Source organism: Pongo abelii, chromosome 13 (assembly GCF_028885655.2).
Source record: "Pongo abelii isolate AG06213 chromosome 13, NHGRI_mPonAbe1-v2.0_pri, whole genome shotgun sequence".
In the NCBI taxonomy this organism is placed as follows: Eukaryota; Metazoa; Chordata; class Mammalia; order Primates; family Hominidae; genus Pongo; species Pongo abelii.
The window spans coordinates 105,127,811-105,153,173 of record NC_071998.2 but is presented as its reverse complement, the minus strand read 5'-3'; the positions used below and the strand labels follow the sequence as shown (position 1 = coordinate 105,153,173).

Here is a 25,363-nt window from a genome sequence, read left to right as displayed (position 1 = left end):
TGTGAAAAAGAATATACAGTTTTCAAAGTTCTTTTAGGAGGTATTGAGCAAAAACAAATGTTTGAAAACCTTGGCCTTTTAGGTTCCTGTCACTCTAGAGGTAACCCCAGAGGTATCAACGTCCTGAGGTTTCAGCTGATAGTAGTGGTACTGGTTTTACGTTTTTTGTCCCCTGTTAAAAACACTTCCATACCTGTTACATCACTCTGCCCCCAACAATTCTACTGGAAAGAGGGGCAGACTTTTATTCTACCTACTGACCATTCAAGACACGGTGGCTTAGAGAAGTTAAGGGGCTTATCCAAGGCCCCACCGTAGGGTAAACCCTGGGCTCTTGACTTACAGCCCAGGGGCCCTTTCTAACAGGGACCCTCTAACCCTTCAGACCACAAGAGGAAGCATCAGTAGCAGAGACAGGATGCGCCTGGGAGGGTGGCCAGAACTCCTCCTTTCCGAGTGGCTGCAGCAAAGAGCTGAGTGTTGGTTCTGGCAGGCTCTTGTGTGAGGCCCTGCCAACAACCTATTGAAACAGGAAACTAACTATCAGCTGGCACGATGAAGCAGGACCTGGCACCTACGCTGCCTGGGTCTGTCACAGGCTGAAACCCACGTGGCTGTGTCTGAATGACTGTCAAGCTCTTCTGCTGCTCCTTCCAGCGCCATAGCCTGGCTGCTGCCTCCTGGCTGGAGCTCCTTCCTCCCGTTTTCCTGGCTCTCTGGGCTGCCCTATGTGTGTGAGAACACCTCTGTACGTCGGTCCTGAAAGCTTGCTGCCTAGAAACAAACATTCTTGCAGAATCCAGTCTCCCATCTATCTTATCCTTGACTCCCCCTCCTGCACTTTGTCCAGTGACCCTCCCTGATCACCTGTGTCAGGATGGGAAACTCACTCCCTCACATGCTTATGTCCAGTTACCAAACAGTTCCCATGATCACATGAAGTCCTTCCTTTTACTGAGTTGAAATCCCCTCCTGGAGACTTCTCCGTATTGGCTAGGACACCCTGCAATGTGTCTGCTCCATGTGCACCTTGCAAAATGCTATAAATTGCGAATATTTAGATTCCAACATCCCCCCACTTCAGGTCTCCACTATCGGGGAATAACCCAGTTGGTCCCTGTCCCTCATGTGAAGAGCAGTCAAGTCTGGGCCACTCATTCCCTCCACGGTCTCCTGCACTGCTACTAAGGAAACTCAGTTAAGTCTCGGGTCTCCAGGCCCCTACTGCTCTCCCTGGACTCCCTCATTAGTAAACACCTCAGGATTAAGGACCAGTGGTTTCACAGCACAGGAAAGAGTACCCACTGCTTGACAGTACACCTGGACCACCATAATGGGATGTGGGCATCCTTATCTCTTAGAGCCAGGAAACAGTCTAAGGGCTGGATGCTCTGATTGTTGTAAACCCAACTTGCCTTATCTTCATCAAAAAGAATGGCAAGTAGGTTTCCACTTCTAATTTTTCAATTCTAGCTGACTGGCAGAGACCTCTTGGCATACTGTGTTGAGAAGGATTGTACAATGTACAGTACAATGTACAGTAATCAATTGGACAATGTACATAAATCAATTTGCAGTGTCTGCCATGAACATGGGACTGCCATGAACCCGGAGTGAGGCTGGGTGAGCGAAGTACTCAGGAGGCCCTTGGCACCGCAGGAGCAATGGTAGTGCCTTGTGTTTACTCCTCCTCCTAGAGGAGCCCCTGAAACCTCAAGTGTGGTCTGCCCTTCCTTCTTGGGGCTGCCGTACAGAGCTGTTCATGCAGCCTGTCAGGTGGGTGCAGACGTCTGTTAACTTCCTTTCTTTCATTTCTGCTTTTATCCAACAAAGTTATGAAGTTTAGTATCTATCATCTCTGCTCTTCTTACTCTAAAAGGAAGCTCTTGGTCTTGCCCCCAAACCCTGCACCAGCTCCAACGGCGGTGACTCTCTTTCTCGGAGTGAGAGACACCCTTCTCAGCACAGGGAATTCTATGGACAGCAGGGAAGCAGCAGCAACCACTGCAAACTTGGCAGCCAGCCTCCTGGGCACTGATGCCCCTCCTGACTCCAGCAGGAGAAGCTGCCAAATGCCATCTGCGTGTCCATGACCCGGGCTCCTCCACGGGAAGTGCCTTGGATAATGTTTGTGTCACTGGGAACATTGTTTGTCTGATGGCTATTAAAGGGCCCGTGTGGACTCGGGGAGGCTCCCTCACAGCGCAGCCCTGGGTGACTGAACAGGAACACTATTCTACTCAGCAACAGAGCCCGTCTCTGAGCCCGGAGCAAGGCTGGGTGAGCAAAGTACTCAGGAGGCCCGTGGCACCACAGCACCCAGCACTCCCCACCAAGTGCCCCAGGAACACGTTAACCCCCCATGCCCAGCGACCACGACAACGAATGCACACTGCAGCAGGAGCTCACTTAAAAGCAAGCTCTAACCAGCATCCCACCCCAGCCAGGTCCCTGGGAGAGATTTCCCTCGATACACTTTCAGAAGCAGGTGGGAGGTAGGTGTTGTGAGGTGGAGTAGGCCCTTCATAACACGAAAGAAAATGTCACCAACTTGCTGGGTGACCCTGGGCAACTCTCATCCTTTCCTCAGGCCTTGTCTGCCCCTCTATAAAATAAGGAGGTCAGGGGTACCAAACTGACAGCACGCACAGCTCCACTGCCCACCTCTACATCCAGGGCAGACATCAACAATCAATCATGCCACCCTTTAGAATCCTCAACAGAGAACTCCTTACAGCCAGTAGCAACTGTTTGGACTTAACCCACAAGTTAGAATCTACTTGCCATCTTGAGATGAGAGGAGTTCAAAAGGTTCAACCCTAACACTGATTTTGTTTTTAAATGCCTTTCTCTCCTGGTGATGAGGCCAAGCCAGCTTCCTCTGAGCCTGACCCTTGGAAGAAAACCCCCATCCCTAGGCAGAAGAGCCTGACTTCCAGCATGCAAGATGAGCTGCCGTGACAGCAGGGAGCACTCTGGCCTTGCTTCTGTAGAGCTCCACCATGGCAGCTCCACATGTCCCTTGTCACTGGGGCTTCTAAATCTTTTTCACAAGGGTCTGCCGAAAGCAGATTACAAGATCCTCAAAGTCCCTGAATTGGAGGGAAGCAGTACTAGAAGGAACACCAAGGTCCAGATAGGTTTCCCAGTCCAGTTCTCAGGGGAGAAAACTGAAGCCCACTTGGAACCCCTGTCTTCTAACACCTTATCCTGCGCCGACTTTCTTCCCCATCCCATCGTTTCAATATATCACAATGGCTTACTTCTTAGATTGGAAAAAGCAGAAACAATGACTATTCCTTCCTCTTGAAGAGGCATTTTATACTATTAATATTAGTACTACTGAGAATACTAGCTACTTGTTTACTACGCACAATGTTGAGCACTTCACATACATTATCTCATTGAATATTCAGATAGCCTGATGATTTCATAATTGTAAGAACTGAGACAGACAGGGCCCGAGGTAGCACACCTATTAAGTCAAGGAGGCTGGATTCACTCCCAGTCCAAGGATCCCAGCTCATTCTCCTCAGGCTACACTGTTTCCTTCCACTGCCGCCTTGGATGGCCATGCCCATGAGGTGGCCGGGATGGGGACCATGCCTCATTTAACACAGGAGGACACTAAGGCACAGCGAGGCCAAGGACCCTGCTGCTGAGCAGCAGCTGAGCTGGAAATCAGCATCGGTGGCTGGCATGAGGCTCACGGGTCCTGGGGCTCTCACTGTGCAGGCAGCTGGCCTAAGGAAGATTCCCAGCATTTCCCTGGCCTAGCTGCCCAAGGCTTTCCCCACTGAATCCAGACCGCTGGCTCTAACCCAGGATTCAGATTCAACCATCCTTCCCTGGGTATCTCCTAGTGAAGGGCAGAAACAGCCACTGGGTCTAATGAGTCTTAACACACACAGATACCAAAGAGAGCAATGGCAAGTCTTCTCCATTAACTAACAAATCCACCAGTGATTAACACAGTCCCTGGCCCCAGGGAGTGAATACGGATGAAGGAACGTCAGCGCAGGCCCCTGAAAATACTCACTCTCTCATTCCACACTGGCCTAAGTCACTCCTGCGCCTCCCCAAACATTCCTGGTTCACCCCTATTCTGTCACATGGGAGGATGGCATTTCTCAGCCTCTTTGAGGTTGGGTGGGGCCATGTGACTAGTTCCGACCAATGACTGTGAGCGGAATTAACACCTCTCTCTCTGGCTGCAGCAGTTAATTGCCAGCGTAGGTCTCTCCACAGCGTGCTTTCCCTCTGTCACTTGGCTGGCAGCATTCTACATGACAGCTTTTAGTCTGGGACCAGAGGGGAGCAGAGCTCCCTCTTGACCCACAATGGACGTGTAGTGTGAACAAAAAATAAACTGCTGTGGTTTTGAGCTACTAAGATATTTTGTACCTTTCAGGATCTTTTGTTACTGCAGCATAACCTGGCCCCACCTTGACAGTTGCAGCACTAGTGTCAACATCACCACTCCCAGAAACCAATACTTTGTTTGGTATTACGGAGTGGAAGCAGGGAACATGGAGACATAAATCAGGCAGGTCCTGGAGCCCCAATCTCTAGGGGTTTCCACTTTCATGGAAGAGACAGGCACAGACAGGGCCCCTCTAATCTAAAAAGAAAGCAGAAAGTGCACCAACTGAGGAGCAGGGTAGAAACAGCCCACTCTCACCAGAAGAGATCAAAGAAGTCTTCTGGGAGGAGTTGGCACTGGAGTTGGCCTTGAAGGATAGGTTGCATTTGGGCAAGTGGAAATGGGGGAAGGCATTCCTGGGAGAGGCAACAGCATACACAAAGTACAGGAAGAGCAGACTACACTGGAATGAAAGGTCTGGGAAGACCAGAAGCAAGAAATGGGGCTAGAAGGTTCAGGTTACAGAGGCTCTTAATGCTCTGGCCTCGACTCTAGAGACAGTGGGGAGTCCCAGGGTTATAAGCAGGGGAGCAACATGGTCGGTGTTCTGTTTTGGCCAAGGCCTCCTGGCAGCCAGGGCAGAGGGCAGGCAAGCTGCAAAAGCATGGCTGTTAGCAGGATGCTGCCATGACCCAGGTGGGGCTGAGATGGTCACAACCAGCAGGGAACAGCTGGGAAAGGGAGTTTGAGGATGATTCTCAACAGTTGGGAAGAAAAGGCACCAGGACGTGAGTCTAAACTTGCAGAAACGAGGCTGTGGTGCCACATACAGGATGTGCGCCCAGAAGATGGAGGTGCTTGGAAGTCAGTAGGAGGTGAGCCAGAGCTGGATCAGGAAGGCAGCAGAGGCCGGGACAGCAGCAGCACTTCTAAGAACACACTGAGCCTTGGAAACGTGGAGGAGGGTGTGGAGGGAAGCAGAAATCTGGAGCCAGACCAGGCAAGGCCTCTATAACAGGAATGAGGACTTTATTTCACAGACCAGGGGTTGCAAACTTGTGCCCACAGGGAGTCTGACCCACAGATATGTTTTGTTTGGCAGATTTCAAAAGGTCAATTGGTTGCCAACATTTAAAGCCAGAAGAACTCCCATCAAAATGTTCATTTCTGGCATGTGATTTGTCCAGAGATGTGGCAACGCTGAGTCGTATCCCCACCCAGCAACCGTCAGCGCAGCAGCTGAGCAGCAGCCGCCCTCCACACACGCGGCGTGCGTTCTCTAACTGGACACGGTCCCCACCACCTGTCCTGTTGGCTCATCTCTATTTATGCTAAATAAACATATTTGTTGCGCCTCGTGGGCATTTGAGTCTGTGAACCTGGCAGCAGTGCAGGGGGCCCCTGAGGGTTATCCCTGGTGAATGCTGGAGACGGGAGGGAGAGAAATTGTTGCTAAGATGTGAGTTTCCACAGAGCTCCTCTGGGCCTGGCCCAGGCCAGAAGAGGCAGGGGAAGCGCCATCTGTCACTGATCCAATCCTGATGGGGTATCTGCTCTGAGCAGCACTGGCACTGGGATCTCCCTCCCTCCAGGAGGGAGAAAAGCAGAGAGGCATTTAGGACACTGAGCAGTAAGGGCTGTGCGAGACCCCCCAAGGGTATGGGAGCCCTGAGACAGACAAAGGGATTCACTGGGCCCCCAGAAGGCTCCAGGCATTTGACTTAAACAGGGTATTGATGGATGGATAGGGTCCTGCTGCCCAGCAGATAAAGAAGAGCTCTACAGCCGGAAACTGCACAAGCAAAGGCAAGTCTAAGAAGCTGAGATCTCTCCCTGAATGCAGAGGGAAGCCAGCAAAGGTTCTCTCAGCCAGGAAGGGGGCAGAGGCGCCAGGCCCCTTTTCCCCAGGACTCTGACTCCATGTTCCCACCCTGGGCTCCACCCTGACCACAGACGCTGGGCACTCACCAAGGGTCTGCTGGTTGCGGACGCCGCCGATCACCACGCAGATCTCGGCAGGCACGTCGCTGGTCCCATCCTTGCTGACCGCCTTCTTCTCCTCCTTGGCCTCGCCCTGCCAGATCACCTCCTGGATGTAGTCATCGGGCAGCTCCGTCTTCACCTTCACCTCCGTCATCGTTCCTTGCTCGGCACTCAGCGAGGCCTCGGCTGGCACTGGCTCTGGGCCCTCCACCTTGGTGCTCTTCTGGCTGCGCTTCAAGCGCTCCCTGGGAAAGAAGAAACTCCGTTCAATAGCTTCTTCCTCCAGATCGACACAGGAGCCCACCAGCCCATGGCACCACAGGGACATGCCAGGCTGTGTGCATAGTGAATGCTAGGGCCCCCGGCCCCCTTAGCCTCCAACACAACCCCCACGGCTACCCCTGAGGCTCCTTCAGGGAACCCTGAGGCTTCAAAGAACACAGTTTGAAAACCATTGAGCAAGAAAGCCTCCAACTCCATCCATTTTACAGTTGGGGAAGCTGAGGTCTCAAGAGGTCTAGATGTGCCCAGTTGCCTCACTTCCCACTTATTTGTTTGCACTTATCATAATTGGAGTTACAAGTGACCTAAAAGGGCACCTCCAGCTGGTTGAAATCAGTTCTTCTTAGACCTCAGTGTGCATACAGATCAGCTGGGGATCTTGAAAAAAATGCAGATTCTGGCTCAGCTGTTCTGGGGTAGGGCCTGAGATTCTGCATTTCTTTTCCTTTTTAGAGATGGGTCTCACTATGTTGCGCAGGCAGAACATAAACTCCTGGACTCAAGCGACCCTCCCACCTCGGCCTCCCGAGTGGTTGGGACTCCAGGCACCATGCCACCACGCCTCACTCAGAGATTCTGCATTTCTAACAAGCTCTCAGGTGGGGTCTGGGCTGCTGGGCCTCAAACTACGCTTTGCGCGGTAAGGGTTTCAGTGCTTTGATGTACACAATATCCAGTGCTGTTCCCTTCGTTCCTAGGCGAGAAGGCTTGGGATCTCGTCCAGGCTCTTCCCCGCTCCTGCTTTACAAATGGGAAACTCCAATTCAAAAAGACTCACTAGGTTGAGATGTCATGGAGCCAACACTATGGCATGGAGGGGGCTCTTTAAACATCGGAAAACATCCTCGAGGTAATGATGTCAGTTCTGAAGAGGGCAGGGCGTGGGTCACTGAACGTCCTTCGTGAGGGGGACACTAAGGACTAAAGCAGAGCTGTGACTTGCTCAGGCCAGACATAAAATCGGGGACAGGCCAAGGCAGGAAGCCAGGTCCCTGCCATCCATTCCTGAAGCATCCTCCTTTCAACACAGCTGTCCATGTTATCATCCTAAGGGCCCCACATCCTTCTGACAAGGGAAGCATCCCCATGACTGCTGTCTGTGAGGCGGGGAAGCTGAGGCGTGCACATACTGGGAAATTGAGTCATGTTCCAGGCCCAGAGACACTGCCCTGGCCATGCCAGCCTCTCCACTGTGCCAGAGGAGAGCATGGTCTGTGAATTTTGAGGCCCAGACTCAAGACAGGGGATGCCAGCATTCCAACTGCAGCACAGCAGGGGCACTGGACTGGGACTCAGGCACCCAGGCTCCAGTCCTCGTATCTACAGTGGGCTTGCTGTGTGGCCTTGGGCAAGACTTTTCTCTTCTTTGGGTTTCAGCAGCCCTGTTTATCACAGGAGCATGGGTTTAATCACATCTGCTGTCCTTCTCAGCTTCAGCTTTCATCCAAGGTGGAGAAAGGTTGGGAAACTGAGCAAAGATAGAGAGGGAAGCCCCCATCTAATGAGGAGAGGATAGAGGAAGGCCATGGGGAGGTGCTATGGACTGAACTGTGTGCCCCCAATTCAGATGGTGAAGCCCTAACCCCCAGTGTGACTGGATCTGAAGAAAGGGTCTTTGGGAGGTTAAGTGTGGTTAAATGAGGTCACATCGGAGGGGCCTTCATGAGGGGCTTTGTAAGAAGGGAAAGAGATTGCTCTCTCCCCTACGTGAGGACACAGTGACAGGGTGACCCTCTACAGCCAAGAGGCAGCCCTCACCAGAACCCAACCGTGCTGGCAGCCTGATCACAACCTCCAGCCTCCAGAACTGTGAGAAAATACATTTCTGTTGTTTAATTAAGCCTATGGCATTAGGCATGGCATCCCACAGCATTCTGTTAACAGCAGCCCAAGATGACTCATACAGGAGGCCAGGACTCAGATGGATGGAACACGAGTGAAAAGGCATGCTGGGAAAATCAGTCAGGAGCAAGGGCTATCGCGCCAACCACTTCCTCGCTGTGGGCCTCAAGCCAGCCACCTAACCTCTGAGCCTTAGTTTCGCCGTCTGCAAAATGGAGTTAACGGGGTTGTCATGCAGATTTTAATCAATGAACACATGGAAAGTACTCAGCACAGCACCTGGCCTGGAACTGCTCTCAAGACACGGTCACCATGACCATTGTTAATAATGACACACTGTTAGAGCTTCTTTGGCACCCAGTGGCGCCTCCTCCTCATGCGTCTGTCCCATCAGGGCCACCAGACATACTGTCTGAGCTTTTGCCCTTCTCCACGGTAAGAAAGTGTAAAACTGCATGATTCAATCGCCTCAGAATTCATTTCCTTAATTTACTTAAGAAACACTTAAACAGAGCCTCCTATGTGCCCGGCACTGTTCTAACATGCTAATTCCTTTCATCCTTAGCAATGACTCTAGGAAGGAAATCTTGGTATTAGTTCCACTTTACAGTCTAGAACTGTGGCACTGAGAGGTGAAATAACGTACCCAAAGTCATGTGGGTGGTACGAGGTGGGACGGGCACCTGATGCAGGCAGCCTGCACTGGGAGAGAAACTCGCAGAGGGAAGCCTCCTCACCCACAGCCCAGGCTGCCCCACATCACCCACCTTTGACCTTCGGCATCCAGAACAGAGCCAGAGCCAAGGTGCTCATGGGTGAGCAGGAGGACAGGAGGTTCCCTGGCTTTCCGGGCTGCTGCCACTTTTGTGGGGGATAATATCATGAGCAAGAGTCCCCCTGGCCCCCCAGAGGGGAACACGGCCCTGCCGAGCTGCAGGACACCACAGGGCAAAGAAGTCTCAAGTTCTGTGACGCCTAAGACATAACTAGAACTGGCAGGTCCAGCAAGTCACAAGAGGACAGGTGTGGCTTTAGAGAGGGAGGTGATTCCTGCTGCTGGCCAACAAGAAAAGGGGATCCCCTGGAGGTGGTGAGCTCCCCGTCACGAGAAGCACTGGAGCAGACTGGCTGATGGCCTGGCGGGAGTGAAATGGGCCAAGCACCAGACTTGGAAGTTGGATCATCCTAGGGTCAAATCTCAAAACTGCCAGTTGCAGGTTCCTACATAAGTGACTTGACTCCTCTAAGCCTCAGTCTTCACATCCATACAATGGGGACAAATACGGTACCCACCCCACAGTGCTGTGAGGCAAAACAAAGTAATGTCTACATAGGACCTAGAACAGTAAGCTACCAGTGGAGATGTTTCATTGTTATCTACCTATTGTCTTTTTTATGGCGGGCAGGGGAAGGGCATGTGCAGAGGATGCAAGTTTATGTGGCATAGGCGTTTAGCACATGGGCTGTGGAGTTAGACCAACGAGGGTTTGAATGCCAGCTCTACCACTGTTCAGTAATGGGATATAGGCGGTGAGGGAGTAAGGACTTTGTCTAGTGCTGCAGAGGTGGTCATGCTGATGAAGCTGATAGTGAATGATGTGTATTCACATTCAAGCTGGGGGGTAAAGAAAGCAGCTGACATTCCCATTTCCTAGCTAAGACCTCATGGGTGCTAATGGTCAGGGCCCTGATGCTCAGTGGGCAAAGAGACGGAAGGAGATGAAACAGATGGGGCCCCCGGCCCAGAACTCCCTTACCCCGGCTTTCTTCACAGCCAGTGTTCTGAAGCTCCACCCGAGGCCTCAAGAGCACCTGACCATGCCATCTGAAAAGATTCAGTGTCCCTTCCTGCTCTCAAGTCCTCACCACCATCATGGCATCCTGGGAGGGGAAGGGAGGAGCTGTAGGAGTCAGGCAGGCTGGGTGGAACTCTCATCTGCCCACCCCCACACCCTGCAGCCCTGAGCAAGGGACTCCCTTCTCTGAGCCTCTGTTTCCTTGTCTGTTAAAGAAGGACCATGACTCTTGCCAGCTGCGGGGGAGGGCACAGAGTGGATTTCCACGAATGGCAGCTGCCATGATGATGACGACATTGGTTCATGATGACATCCTCACCTCTGGGAAGCCTTCCTGGCTTGCTTGAGGCAGAGTCAGACTCCCTCTCTGAATGCCACGTCTTCCTTGCACAGGTGACTCTGACAGCCATCCTCCCATTGTGTCCTAATGAACTCATCTTGACTCGCTCATCCCCTTCCCGAAATTCCAGTCTAGCTTCTAGTTCATTGCCTTGTTTTATTTCCTTTGCAGCCCTGTTACCTGAAAATGCTTTGTACACTGGCTCACCAAACTGCACTTGTCCTAAGAGTAGGGGGGGCCCTTGGGAGTGTTGTGCACCTCTTATACCCAGCATCCAGTAGGCCTATATTAGGTGCTCCATAAATACGATATTTGCTGAATGACCAAAAGGATACCTGCCTTCTAGTAAGCAGGCACTGGGACATATGCCTCCTAAGACTCCCTGGGGCCCACTGGAACAGCAGAGTATATCCTTGAGATGGGTTTCTAGAATGGATGGTCACCCATTTGCAACAGGGCCAGGCATGAATGCATCACAGGAGAGGCCCTCTCCAAAGGCACAGGACGTGTAGCAGAGTCAAAACTAGAACTCGCATCTCCAGACTCCCCATCCTTTGTTCTTTCCACTGAACCACCAGAGTCTCAGGTCACCTGGAGTGCCCTTAACACCTGGAGCTGAGAGTCAGGCACAGGGGAATGTCTTTCTCCCATGAAAAGGCAGCCTCTCCCTAGTTCTTGTACCCACATCTCCCACCCCAAACAAATCAGAGTTCACACTGGCAAATACAGCTGCAGCTGCATGACCAGCCAGATTCCTGACTGAGTTCACAGAAGATGGGGACCAGTGAGCCGCCCTCTATCGCCCAAGGGCACAACAGCACATAACCATCCCCTCCCTTAAACGTGATGCCCCCGAGTCCTTTCCGCGACAAAGGCGTGGGTAACTTCCTTCTCTTCCCCCTCTCCCCGACTTCCAGGCTTTAGATTTACAAGCCCAAATGTTGCTTTTCTCAAATGCTTTGCATTTAATTAGGTGTCCTAATAACAATGGAATCACAGAAGTACTTATATCACTTTGAGTTAGTGGTGCAGCTCCTTCTAACTTCCTTAAAATTTTTTTTTCATATATCATTTTTTAAAATAGAGCTCATTATTTTAATTATATCCATTTAAATGTACAGTGGAGCCCTTGGATATTCTCAGCACGAATCATTAGGTATATTAGTGAAAAAGCACTCGGAATCTATCTACATGCTGACACTCCATAATCTATTCTATTTGTGTCGCTGTAAAATAGATTTATATATAGATAACTACAAAATAGTTGCTCAAGATATGCTATGAATTTTATATTTAACCCGAGTCACACTTCAACATAAAATCCAAAGTCAAGCATTAAAAGGATATTTTTCAGTAAGTACCTGCTATCCGTGGTCACCGGTTACTAATTGTGCAAGCTGACCAGGAGAGAAGCCAGACCAAGTGGATCCCTGCCCAAGAAGTTCCCTAAGACAGCTGGCCTTTCTCTAAGGCAATGATTCTCAAAGTATGTTCCTTGAAGGTCTAGGGGTTCCACAGCAATGGCTCTTAGATACACCTATGAGGCTGGAATGGGGATGGTAGTGCTGAGCAAGGCTCTAAGACTCCCCATCTTCAATACACACAGCTTTGCTTTTTGCCTGATGTATACAGACTTAGGCCTCTTTCTCTCTGTGGTGGGGTGAGCGGTAGCCCCCTAAAAGATATGTCCACGTCCTAATCTCCTGAATCTGTGAATATGACCTTATTTGGAAAAAGAGTCTTTGCAGATGTAATTAAGTGAAGGATCTTGAGACTAGGCTCATCCTTGGATTATCTGAGTGACACCTAAATGCAGTAAGTATCCTTATAAGACAAAAGGAGATTTAAGACAGACAGAAGAGAAGTTACAGAGGAGAGAAGGCAATGCACCCAGAGAGGTACAGCTGGAATGATGTGGCCACAAGTCGAGGAATGCCGATGGCCACCAGAAGCAGGCAGTGACAAAGATCAGATTCTCCCCTGGGGCTTTCAGAGGGAATCTGACTGTTCCAACACCTTGATTTCAGACTTCTGACCCCAAGGAGTGTATAAACTTCTGTTGTAGTGAAGCAACAGGAGCAAAAGCAGCCATAGGCAACCAATACATGGTGTAACATGAAATTTGAAGAAACAGCTCCAAAGCAGTGAAGTTTGTAAATTACTATCTTCTACTACCCTTGGTTTTCTTCTGCTTTATTCCTATTTGATCCTGCTACTACGTCTGGCCAGGCCAATGTGTCTGCAGACTCTGCCCAGGGAGGTTTCAAAAACAAACAAGTCTCTCTCTCTCTCTCTCTCTCCTCTCTGGGTCTCACCTGACAGTTCTTCAAAGACCTCATGCCCACCTCATCACGCTTGGCATTGACAAGAGCCCCGTGGCCAGATGGGGAAACCAAGGCACAGAACGGGGCCCGGGTCTGTTTTATTCACATCTGTATCCCCAGCCCTAGCACAATGCCTGGCCCACAGAAAGAACTCAGTGCACACAGGTGAAGGAAAGGCATGGCCAAGGTCACACAATTTTTAGTGATGAGCTTAGTCTGAAAACTTTTTGGCTCTTGTTCTGGTACTGTTGCCACTAAAGCTTGCAGCCTAAGACAACGCAACCAAGTAACTTACCAGTGGATCTGAGGCCCAAAGAGATGCCATTTCAGGCATGTCGGAGGACAGTCTGCCTTGATGCTAGGTGCCTGGGAGTATGGCGGCTTTGTTTCTGAGCACAATTTCCACATCATTCTGCCAATAATGCTGATGCTTAAAAGTTCTACCAAGTCCTAGTAGACGTGAGCAATGCTCAGCACCCTGGCCTTCAGTCCTATTTCTGCTGTTGATTCCCTGGGCTGGCTGCCTACCCCAAGACTCAGTTTTCCAATGTACACAATGAGTGAGCAGGGATCAGAGACATCTAAGGCCCTTACACAGGCCAGACCTTTACCCAGCAAGACGTGTGTGTCTCCTTACACAGAGGGGGAGCAAGGCGTACATCTACGTCCCAAGACTCAGCCTGAGGACCCCTGCTCTTCCTCCAAAGGGTGCCATTTACTCTCATATCTCACCCACCTTTAACAATGTTAAGGGTGGAGAAAAAAGCCTCTAATTACAGTGTGTAAATAATGACTTGGTTAACTCCCCCTAGGATAAAACTCCACTCCTTAGGAATGAAGGTGAACTGCTCTCCAGCTGAGCTTAAATACACTCTCCATGAATGCATGCATGCATGGGATGTTAAATGCATTAACGCACATCCAGACAGGACTCTGCCCACTGACCAAGTCCTCCAACTCTACCCACTTCCCACCCACTGACTATATGAGTGCAACTGATTCTTATCTACTTGCTGATATCGGCAGGCCGGCTCCTTGGTAATACCTTTTAAGTCCAATGGGCTGTTGCCTCCACTACTCCACCATAGCTTCTCTTTTCAAGGTCTCCAGTGGCTGCCACACTATTCAATCCAGTGGTCCCTTCTCAGTCCCCATCGGATCTGCCTCTAGCAGCAGCCTCTAACACGGCCCCCTTCTCCTCCACCCAGCTGGTTGCTCACTTTGCTCTGTGCTCCCCTGGTGGATCTCTGGCCTTCTGGACATTCTTATCTCTTGTGCTGAATCCTCTTCATCACTCTAGCTCTTACAACTTGATATGCCCCAAGGATCAGTTCTAGAACCTATTGTATTTTTATCCACACTCATTTCCTAAGTGATCTCATGGAGACTTGTACTTTTATTTCTTATTTATCTTTTTTAATTTTAATTTTTTAAAGAAACAGAGTCTTTCTATGTTGCCCAGGCTGGTCTTGAACTCTTGGGCTCAAGCAGTCCTCCCACCTCAGCCTTCCGAGTAGCTGGGACTATACAGCTAGACTCTTAGTTTTAAATATTAACTACATGGTGTTGAATCCCAAATTGTATCTCCAGCTTGGACTGGCCCCCCACCGAACTCCAGACCTGCATAAACCCCCAGCTGCTTGACATCTCCATCTGGATACCTAACAGGCACCTCGTATTTAACAGGTCCAAAACTCTGCTGCTACATCTCTTCCCCAAGACAGGAAAACAATTCTGCCTCCTAGCCCAGCACTCTTCCGGCTAAAACCTGCAATCTAAGACAACACAATCAAATAACCACCATCATCTCCACTTCAGCTAACAGTAATTCCAACCTTCCAGCTCCTGCTGCCCAGACTCTATAACTGTCCTTGACTCTTCCTGTTCTGTCACTCCCGACTATGAATATACCAGCAAATCCAGCCAGATCCACCTTCAAAGTATGTCCAGAATCCAACCATTCCTTACCATACCACGACCGCCACTCCAGTTCAAGCCACCTCCCCCTTTCTCCTGTCTTGTAAACATCTCACAGCCAATCTCCCTTTCCCCTATACACTGCCCTGGGATCCACATTGGACAGAGCAGCCAAGGCCATGTCACTCCTTGGCTGAAACTCATTTATGGTTCCCCAGTATCTACCCACTCAGTGTACTCTGTTACCTCTCTGTCCACTTTCCTGTCTGTTTCCTCAACTAGAACGTGAGCTAGAGGACAAGATTTTGTCTCCTTGGTTCATGATACTCAGAGCAGTGGCTGGCACATGGGTGATGGTCAGCAAGAGGCTGTTTACGAAGTGAACCAAGGACCAAGCCCAGGAAAGGTCAATGTCAGCATGGCGCTGGAGGCACCTGTAGCCTCTGATCCAGGCAACACTTTTCTGTGATCAATCCATCAACATCACTGTAACTGTCGATGGTTTTGCTGCTTCACTGAATACTCAGAACTGAAGAATGACTCATTCATCTGGACTTTATTATAACATAGGTTAGCGATGTTTCACAGAAGCCAATTTTCTGAATAAGTGAAGCTTATTTCTTGAGTGTCAAAGTTATATCTTTATCCCTTCTGGTGAACTGATGAAAATTTTCTAAAATGTAACACACTCTTCCCACCTTCTGAAATGCCAAGATACAGCAGCCTGGTAATACCCTGACATTCTCTCTTGAGGGTGCAGGGTCACCATCACGACCACCAATCAGCATACACTCAGACCCTAAGGTGACAGGGTGGCTGTCCCCACTAATGGTTCAGGAGCCTTCATTCTCCCACCAGCGGTTCTGGAAATGCTCCTCTCTGCTTCTAATAGGCTCCTGCCCTGTTAGAACTCCAAATCTGCCCTCTAATTAATTCCATGTGGTTCTGGAAGATTTCTAGAGGCCAGGGCTCTACTCACTGCTTTTTGTATCCTTTTGCCTGGTCCTCTGGCAGGTCGTCAGCTAAGGTCTGCTCAATGACACAAACAGAAAACGACCAGACAAAACACACCAGCATGCAGGGTGGACGTGATGCTGGTGAGGACAGTCATGATGCAAATGGCACAAATAACACGGAGAGTGATGCCAAGGGCAGCTGTGGTGTACTGAGTGCTTATGACATGCTGGTGCGGTGCTCCGGGCCTCACACCTACACCATCTCATCCTTCTGTGCAATGCCTGATACAGGCATTTTTTGGTTTCTAAATAAGAAAACCAAGGACTGGAGAAACAGAGTGACTTTTTCACAGTCTCCCTGCTTCCTAGTGACAGAATCAAAATTCCACCAGGTCTGTCTGACTCCAAAGTCTAGGCTTTTAACCATTTGGATAATTTTTGTTTTCTCTTCTCAAGAGAAAATAATAAAAACACCTGTTGAATGAATGAACACACACATGACTAAATGCCAGAAGTCCCAAGACACAGGGAATACACTCCCTTGTTTTTTGCTGTTTCCTGAGCATACAGACAGAACTGGGCACATTTTAGATGCTAAAAGTCACACCGACATGAAATAAAGGAAAGGAATGATGGGTCCCACCTCTTCCACAGAGAAAAGCGCCTGGGCTCTGTGCTTGCCGCCTGCCTCTCTCTCTCTCCCTGATGTGTTTTCAAATGCTGCTGTGCTCAAACATGTCCTTCAGACATAAAGAGTCTCCAGCTTTTAGCGACAAGGAGAGAAGCCATCGTGGGAAAAAGGTCATAGCTTCATCACCAGCCTGGGAGAGCTGAGAGAGAGAACATGGAGCAGAACCACAGTGTCCACAAATGCCAGGAGCGAGGCCCATGCCTGGTACTTACTATTCCGCCTAAGTTTCAAATCCTCACACCATCACCTGTTCCTTAAGAACCCTCAAAATGATCTGTACTTCCATTTCTGTCATGTATCACTGATATATTTTAATAAATAGTCAAGTAGAAAAGATTAGATTAATAGATTAAAACTATTAACCTATTAAACAACTCAACAGTCTAGAAATTCAAAGTAACCTACAATGCATAAATATGTCATTAGCTGGAGATAATTCTTAGGCACTTAATTTTCCTCACTGTATGGTGTTAGTCAGCCACAACGTTGGGTAATATTGCAGTTCACAAAGATAGTATATGATTTAAATATTAACAGTAAATTCCCTGGTTAATTTAAACCTAGACTGGGGGAAAGCAAGAGTCTTGGGCAATCTTGTCAAATCACAAACTCCAAAATTTAGCAGGGTGGGGTTCAACAGTTAAAGCTGGGAACTTCTTTCGAGGGTGCTGTGGCATGTGGAAGGTTGCCCAGGATGTTAAGAAGAAGCAGTGTTAATGGCATTTTAAACAGATACGCTACCTTCGTTTTCCAGTGGGTCTGGCAATGGTGCAATTCTGACCAATTAGCAATGTGCACTGTTCTCTGAGGGGCCACCTCTCTGTCTCCCAGATAGAATATCCCCAACAGACAGGTAGGGAGTAGAGGCCAATGAGGGGCCCATGCTCACTGTCCTGCGGAGACCCACCACCCTGCAAAGACCATCCTGCACACATGAGGTCTCATGCAGACCCCAGAAGTCAGGGAGCTCAACCACTAAAGAGCGAGGCCATCCCTAAGCCCTCACACTGGACGTCTAAACAAAGGATAAACACACTCCCTCTGTTCACGTTACTTCATGCCAAGGCTATGACTTAGCAACTACTCCTTTCTCTAATTCTCTGAGGTCCAACTCCTCTGGCCATCTTCTCCTAGGAATGAAAGGATAAGGAAGCACCCCAGCAGAACTGCGACCCCTCCACCTTCCTGCCCACATCGCCAGCTGATGCCCAGTGCTGCCCAGCTGCTAACATAGCTTTGCTCTCTCTCCATGGTGCTGTCCCCGTCCTGGCATTACAACTGCCCTCCTCCCCTCCACCCTGCAGTCTCTAGGACTAGGGGTGTGACAACCAACCAGCTCTTGCCCCAACACCCCAGAGTGAGAACTCAGCCCTGGTTTGCTCACTGCCTGGAGGCACACTGCCCTTGGACACACACACAGTACTCTTTTAACTACATGATCCAGTCCTTACAAGGTGCTTGGGGATGACAAAGCAGATGCAGGGATCGTTGCTAGGAGCCCTACCCTGTCCACACCTTCCCTTCCTCATGTGCAAATCACGGTTGTTATACTTACCACTAAGTATACTCTGGAAGATTAAAGGATGGATGGATGTAAAGTGCCCTATACCTAATAGGAACTCAATGCATATTAGTTCTTTTCTCCCGCCCCTACTAAATACACCAGACAAAATGTGAAAAGTTAGGTTAACTATGAAAAAGACGAGCTCACAGGCCGTCAGTGGAGTACTCATAAATGGAAGTAGAGGAGGAATTTTTAGCCCCTATGAAAACAAAAGGAGTGGGGGACAAGGCCACCCTCCAAGCAGCAGTGAAGAGGAGAGATGGGAGACCCACATTGCAGCCAAGTCCACTGCAGGACAGCCAGGCAGGAGTGATCAAGAAGGTGGGTTTGAGGTGTCCCGACACTGTAAACTGTCATACTCCACATGGAGTCTGGAGGGTGCTCAAGCCAAGGGTGAGCATGTTCTCTTTTGTCAGCAGAGCCAGACAGATGGTGAGGCTGTGGAAATTTCCTGGGTTGCCTTCTCAGATCAAGGGCCTCTGTTACTAAAGGCCTCAAGAAGCAAGTAGGTCAGGTCCTCCTACTTCGCATTCTCGATATTGTGCTTCAGGACAAGGCAAGATTCTGAACACTCTGCACTAACAGCCACAGGTTCACAAGAAGAACTTTCTTACTTTGCTCAAGGAGCATACGTGGAGGGCATGTGCTGATAGGGAGGACTGAGTTCCCTAGAGACCTCCACCAATTCCCTTTGCTGGACCACTCCAAGTTCAAGTGCCCTTTGGCACAAACAGCTCATGGATCTTGATGGATGTGAATTGTGGTTTGTATTTCCGTGGCTGTCTCCAGAGGGCAGACCTAAGACTGTATGTGAATTTTCAAGAATCTGTCTTATTTAACAGAGCCTAGGTTGAATGGTAACTAATTAAACAGCCCACCAAAAAAGCAACCGGCCCCTTTGGAATAAGTACATGAGCCCCCATTCAACCTGCAATTTAGGATTTTTTTGTGGACAAACTTTGCCCGAATTTTGGTAGGGTGAGAATATTTCTGGAAATACATTTCTAGAAATGAAATCTGAACTCCAGTAACAGGAACATAAATCTAGAGTCAAGATGAAGATATCTCCCAAAACATACCCCGTTCCAAAATAATTCACTCTGCTAATACCATACTGTTCATTGACTAGCACTGGGCTGGCTACAGGTTGAATACTCCTCATCTGAAACACTCAGGGCCAGAAGTATCTGGATTTTTTATTTATTTTTTTCAGTTTTTGGAATATTTCCACTACATTTGCCAGTTCAACATCCCTAATCTAAAACCCAGAAATCTGAAATGCTCCAATAAGCATTTCCTTTGAGCATCATGTTGGTGCTCAAAAAGTTTTGGATTTTGGAGCCTTTTGGATTTCTGGATTAGGAATACTCAATCTGTATTGCTGTGAAATTTTGTGCAAAGGAAATTGCGTTGTTTAGGGCTACTTTTATTTTGCTGCTGAAAACCAAAATGGTAAACAAGAAGAAGATATAAATAATTATGCAGCCATACACATGTGGTTATCAGATAAAATGGTCCACCCGTGAAAAATCTTGGCTTAATTAAAGAACAAGACTTAGCTACATTGAAAGCCATTTTACCATCTGGGTGACTCCAGACAAGTCTATTCCTCAATTCCCTCTGAACATGAGGGATGCCAATCACTATCTGAAAGGGCTGCTGGGAAGATCAAATAAGACACAAGACACATATTTGGATCACGGTAGGCCTTCAACAAATAAGAGCTCCATCATCGTCATCCCTCCCTCCAGCCCTCTCTCCATTGTCCAGGCTCTACAAGGAATCAATTGCCACCCCACGTTCTCTCCTCCTAGGAACCAGAATCCACCACGGTAGTAATAAAAATAAATGTTTACTGAACACCTGCTTTGAACTAGGCATTGTGCTAAGGGTATATATATTATTACACCTAATCGTCACTGACAACACTATGAAGGAGGTACTAATATAATCCCCAGTTTACAGATGAGGAAGCCAAAATGCAGGAAGGCTAGGTAATGAGCCCAAGGTCACACAACCAGGCAATGGGCAGTGCCAGAATCTGAATCCAGGCAGTCTGGGCGCTTCCATTCTGCACTAGGCTGCTTGGCCCTTAGCAGGGCTAGAGATGGTGAGGAAGATGCTTGACAGACCAGGCAGGGGGTGCAGGGGGGCATGGAGAATGGAGACCACAGGAGTACAGCTGTTCCACTCTGGGGCCATCCAAGAAACACACAGGAGGCTGTGCATTTTTGGATGCAGGCTACACATAATCCTTTGCTGAACTAAAGTCCTCAGGCCTGAAAAAAAAAAAAAAAAAAGCCCTTCAGAAACTCAGCTCTAAGCCTACTGTGTAAGGTCCTGTCTGTCCTGAACCCTTGGCAACACCTATCATCACATCTTATCCTCCTGGCAGCCAGAATGATCCTTTTAAAACCAAATCATATTATGCCACTTCTCTGTTCAAACTCCGCAGTGGCTCCTGATCTCACGCAGAGGAATGGCCAAAGTCCTGACAACGGTCTCCAAGGGCCTCAATGGCCACACTGGCCTCCTTGCTGCTACTCCAGCTCCAGGATCTTTGCACCTGTTGTTCTCTCTGCCTGGAATGCACTTCTCCCAAATGACTGCTTGGTTCGGCCCCCACCACTCTTTCAGATCCTTCTTCGTGACTCACTTTCCCTGAATGCTCAAATTAGAGAGGCAACACTGTCTCCGGCTCTCCCAATCTCTTCTGCTTTTCCCCCCACAGCACTTGTTACTATCTAACAAGCATATATTTTATGTATTTATTACAGCTGCTCTACTCCCACTACAACATCAGCTCTACAAGGGCAGGGATTTCTGTCTGTTTCATTCACTGCTGTGCCTCCAGCACCCAGGTCAGTGCCAAGCACTTAGTAGGCACTCAGTAAATATTTGTGGAATGAATGGATGAGATTTGATCTTTTCTTATTCTCCTCCCCAATCTCCTTGTCTACAAGATCCTGTTCACTTGTTGGGCAACCTGTAACAAAATAATGAGCCCTTTAACCTCTTCTATCCCAGATTTCCTTATCTCTAAAATGAAAGGGCTGGACTAGATTTTCTAGTCCTTCCAGCTCTGAAAATCCTCAGCTGACAAAAGAAAAATATATATACATATATTTATATATAATTCTTTATTACACCAAGTCTGTAACTGCATTTACTTGATTACAAAAACTGCATTTCCTTCAGAATTTTCCAAAGTTAAGGCCCCACAGCCCCCCTGACTCTTAGAATAAGTGGGGTTTGGCTGGAGTTGTGCTACATGATTTGTAACCTACACACCAGATCGACATTAACCTCAAGTGCTGGGATCACTGGTCTTGTAAAATCGACCCAGTTTGGGTTACAGGGAAGTAAACCAAACCACATTCGGTTGTTTCTTAAGATCAGAAACACCACCTCTCCTTGTCCCCCTCAATTTAACACTAATTCTGTAGCAGCCCATGCTGTTGATTTTGGGGTTTAGCCAGAGGCCCTCTGGAGGAATAACATTATGTGTTCCAGGCCAAGAGGAAGGCGCTGGGATAAAAGCAGACCCTGGCGTAGTAGCAGAGTGTGCCATAGCATCGCTGGGGGTAGAAGCCCACGTTAGAGGACTGGGGGTCCTCCAAGGTCATTCCACTCAGAGCTGTCTAACCTAATTCTGACTTTGGGGAACCTCAGGACCTTCATTTCTCCATCTGAAGCAGGGATTAAATGAGCTCTAATGCTCTACAAAGTGTCTACCCATCTAAATCCCACCTGGCCATGGTCAAATCACCAGTGGTGTCAGCTAAGGCCACCACACTGACAATGTTCTCTCTTTTTTTTTTTTTTTTTTGAGACAGAGTCTTACTCTGTTGCCCAGGCTGCAGTGCAGTGGCATGATCTTGGCTCACTGCAACCCTGCAACCTCCACCTCCTGGGTTCAAGTGATTCTCCTGCCTCAGCCTCCTGAGTAGCTGGGATTACAGGTGCGTGCCACCATACCTGGCTAATTTTTGTATTTTTAAAGTTGAGACAGGGTTTCTCCATGTTGGCCAGGCTGGTCTCAAACTCCTGACCTCAAGTGATCCGCCCGCCTCGGCCTCCCAAAGTGCTGGGGTTACAGGGGTGAGCCACTGCACCAGGCACGACAACGTTCTCTTGACGTTTAACATATAATTCACTTCTCAGACTGAGCATCAAGTCACTATATAAGTAATAGAGTGTTGGTCTTTCAAAGGATTAGTTTTCATCACTGAATCTATAAACTTGCCTGTGAGCTCCTCCAGAGTCCCACCTTCTTGATAGGCCCCCAGCCTACAGCACAGTCCCTGGCCCCAAACAGGCTCCTATAACACGTGTTAACTGATCCCTTCCCACCAAGAAGCAGGAGGGCGTGGTGAGTAAGTGCATCACAGAAGTCAGACTCAGGTAGACTTCCTGGCTCTACTGCCTACCTCCACCTAGGCAGCCTTGGGCCAGTAAACCTCTCTACGCCTCAGGTTCCTCATCTGTAAAGTGGGAATAATAAGAGTATCTCTCTCACGAGGTTGTTAAAAAGATTACATTAAATTAATAAATAAAGGCTGGGTGCGGTGGCTCATGTCTGTAATCCCAGCACTTTGGGAGGCCAAGATGGGTGCATCACTAGAACTCAGGAGTTTGAGACCAGCCTGGGCAACACAGTGAAACCCCAGCTCTACAAAAAAATACAAAAATTAGCCAGGGGTAGTGCTGCATGCTTGTAGTCCCAGCTACTTGGGAGGCTGAGATGGAAGGACTGCTTGAGCCCAAGAGGTAGAGGATGCAGTGAGCAGAGATTGCACCACTGCACTCCAGCCTGAGCAACAGAATGAGACCCTGTTTCCAAGAAAAGAAAAATTAATAAATTAATACACATAAATCACTTAGCTCAGAGCCTGACAAAGAAATGTTCACCAAATGGTAGTCATTACTATTAGAAAGTCTGTTTTTACACCTTAAGCCACACACAACCTCAGGTTTGGGTGGCCCTTCCTGATGCATATTCCGGCGCCATGGTGGTAACACAGGGGCTCAGTCACTATGTGTGATGGAGAGCCTAGGCTAGCAGGGAGAACAAATCAATGTCTCACATGCCACCCTACCCCTCCTCTGACTGGGCAGGCATCTCCAATCAATCTCAGCATTCTTCCACCAACTACAGCCTTAGGGGGATAATACTCAATTCAGAGATTCAGGCAGCCACCGTGGGAAAACCTGCCTGTTCTTCTCCGGCTACAATTACCAGGCAGAGGTGCTCGTGTAGGAGCGATTCATGCGTTAGAAAGTGAGGGCAGACCACATTCCTACAGGACTGACGAGGGGTGGGTGATGCTTTGTCTCTTCATTCACGCAGTACTTCGAACAGTGCCTGCCATGCAGGAGACACTTGAATGTCTGGCTGGGTGAATAAATTAGCACCTAACCCATCTGAGTTCATAGCATACAGCACTGGGCCTACCAGAGCAGGTGCTTAGTGAAAGTGGAAGGAAAGTGGGAGAGGCTGTCTAGACCCTCACTTGGGCACGGCACTGAGGAGTGGAGAAAGCACCAGCTTTGGCAGGTTCAAGGCCCAACACAGCCACTGACTCATTATATGCCCCTAAGCAGGGCCCTTCCTCCCAAAGGCCTCGATCTCCCCATTGCACAATGACAGGGTGGTCTAGACAAACTCAATGCCCCTTCCAGTCCTGATTTCCTGATCCAAGAAACACTTCCAGGCACCGGTCTGACAACTGCTAGTGCCCCGCAGGCCACAACCTCACACATTGTTCTTACACAAATTCCACTCCTAGGGACCCAGGAGAGAAACACAAAACGCTGGGCAGCTGCTGGCTACATGGGTCACCCCCAAGGACCACAGGCCCAAGTGCACCGTCTCTAAGCTCTACCTGCTCCTCTCCACACTCCCTGTCTCCATGTCACTCGCACATCTTCTTCCATCTCATCTAGTGTGCCCACCCCATAAACACGTACTGAGAGCCTGCTAGGGGCCAGGCACACAGCAGTGAACAAGACAGACATGTTCTCTGCCAATGGAGCTGGCATTCTCAGAGAGACAGAAAAAAAGGAACACAGGGAGGGAATGAAATAACGAATAATGAAAATGAAATAATTAAAGAGCATAAAAAGGCTATGAAGGCCACACACCACATACTGGGGTGCAGGTACCTTGATACAGGGGGTCAGGGAAAGCTTCCCTGAGGTTAGAACTGACTCCAGATCTGAAAGATGAAAGGGCATTCATCATGGGAAGATCAGAGAAAGAACATTCCAGACACAAGGAACAGAAGTTGCAGAGGCTCTCAGGTAGGGGTCAGTTTAGACTAGGGGTTGACAAACTATGGCCATTTATGGGCATATTTATGTATCGCCATGGCTACTTCTGCATTATACTGGCAGAGTTGAGAAACCGCCACAAAGATCATACAGCCTGCAAAGCATAAAATATTTGCCACACAATACAGGTCTCTGGGTTACAGAGACCTCCGGCCTGGTATAATGGCCTCTATTCTACTAGCCTCCAATCCACCCAACAAATGGCTGCCAGGGTGGTATTCCTGAAACACCAAGCCGAACACATTACTCTCCTGCTCAGAGAATGTCAATGTCTTTCCATGGTTTCTTAAAGTACGCTCCAAGGAACACTTGCTTAATGCAATGAACGTCAAAAAAAGGGGTCCCATGGTTAAGAAGTTTGAGAAACATGAAATTCTCTCTCTCTCTCTCTCTGGCTCTCTCTTCTCAAGCACACACATTAGCATATTAAAAGATCTGGAAAGTCCCACAGCAAATAAACCTTTTTAATTTTGTTTAACCCACTGTCCTCTGAACTTATTGGGCCACAGAAAGAACTCTTTTTTTTCTCACACAAAAAAATCCATTAACATTTTAAAGAACTAGTGTTTCACAGGCTAACAGGCAAATTCCTCTGCTTGGCATTCACAATCTGACCTTCAGCTCTAACAGGTAACCCTAGGATCGATTCTAGATTTTATGTATGTGTTCAGGGGAGCCATCTCTCTTGTCTGTCCCTTACCTTCTTTCTGCCTCCAAAGCCCCAAATAAAGGTCACGTGGCCGTTCCAGCCTTGCTCTACCCAACATAACAGCAGCAACAGCAGCGGCAGCGGCAGCATGGGTGTTAACATACCAAGTACCTACCTGTGACACCTGTCATGATGTCCACAGCTTGGGCCTGTCTGATATCTCTCCCTTCTTTGGTAAAAACAGTCCAGTTCTCCATTGGGGACCACCCCTCTCCCCTCTCCTGCCATCCTTGAGGGTGAGGACAGGCCACCCCCTCTCCACC

At 48.9% G+C, this 25,363-nt stretch overlaps 1 protein-coding gene across 46 annotated transcripts in view; it reads right to left on the bottom strand.

The window, feature by feature from the left end:
- ZNF618 (zinc finger protein 618) overlaps positions 1-25,363 on the bottom strand; it is a 181,396-nt gene that overhangs the window by 62,486 nt on the left and 93,547 nt on the right. For all 46 annotated transcript variants that reach the window (XM_024252541.3, XM_054520496.2, XM_054520495.2 and 43 more), the window contains one exon: positions 6,332-6,591. In XM_024252541.3, coding sequence (XP_024108309.1) covers positions 6,332-6,591 — 260 coding nt within the window. The remainder of the gene's footprint in view (positions 1-6,331; positions 6,592-25,363) is intronic.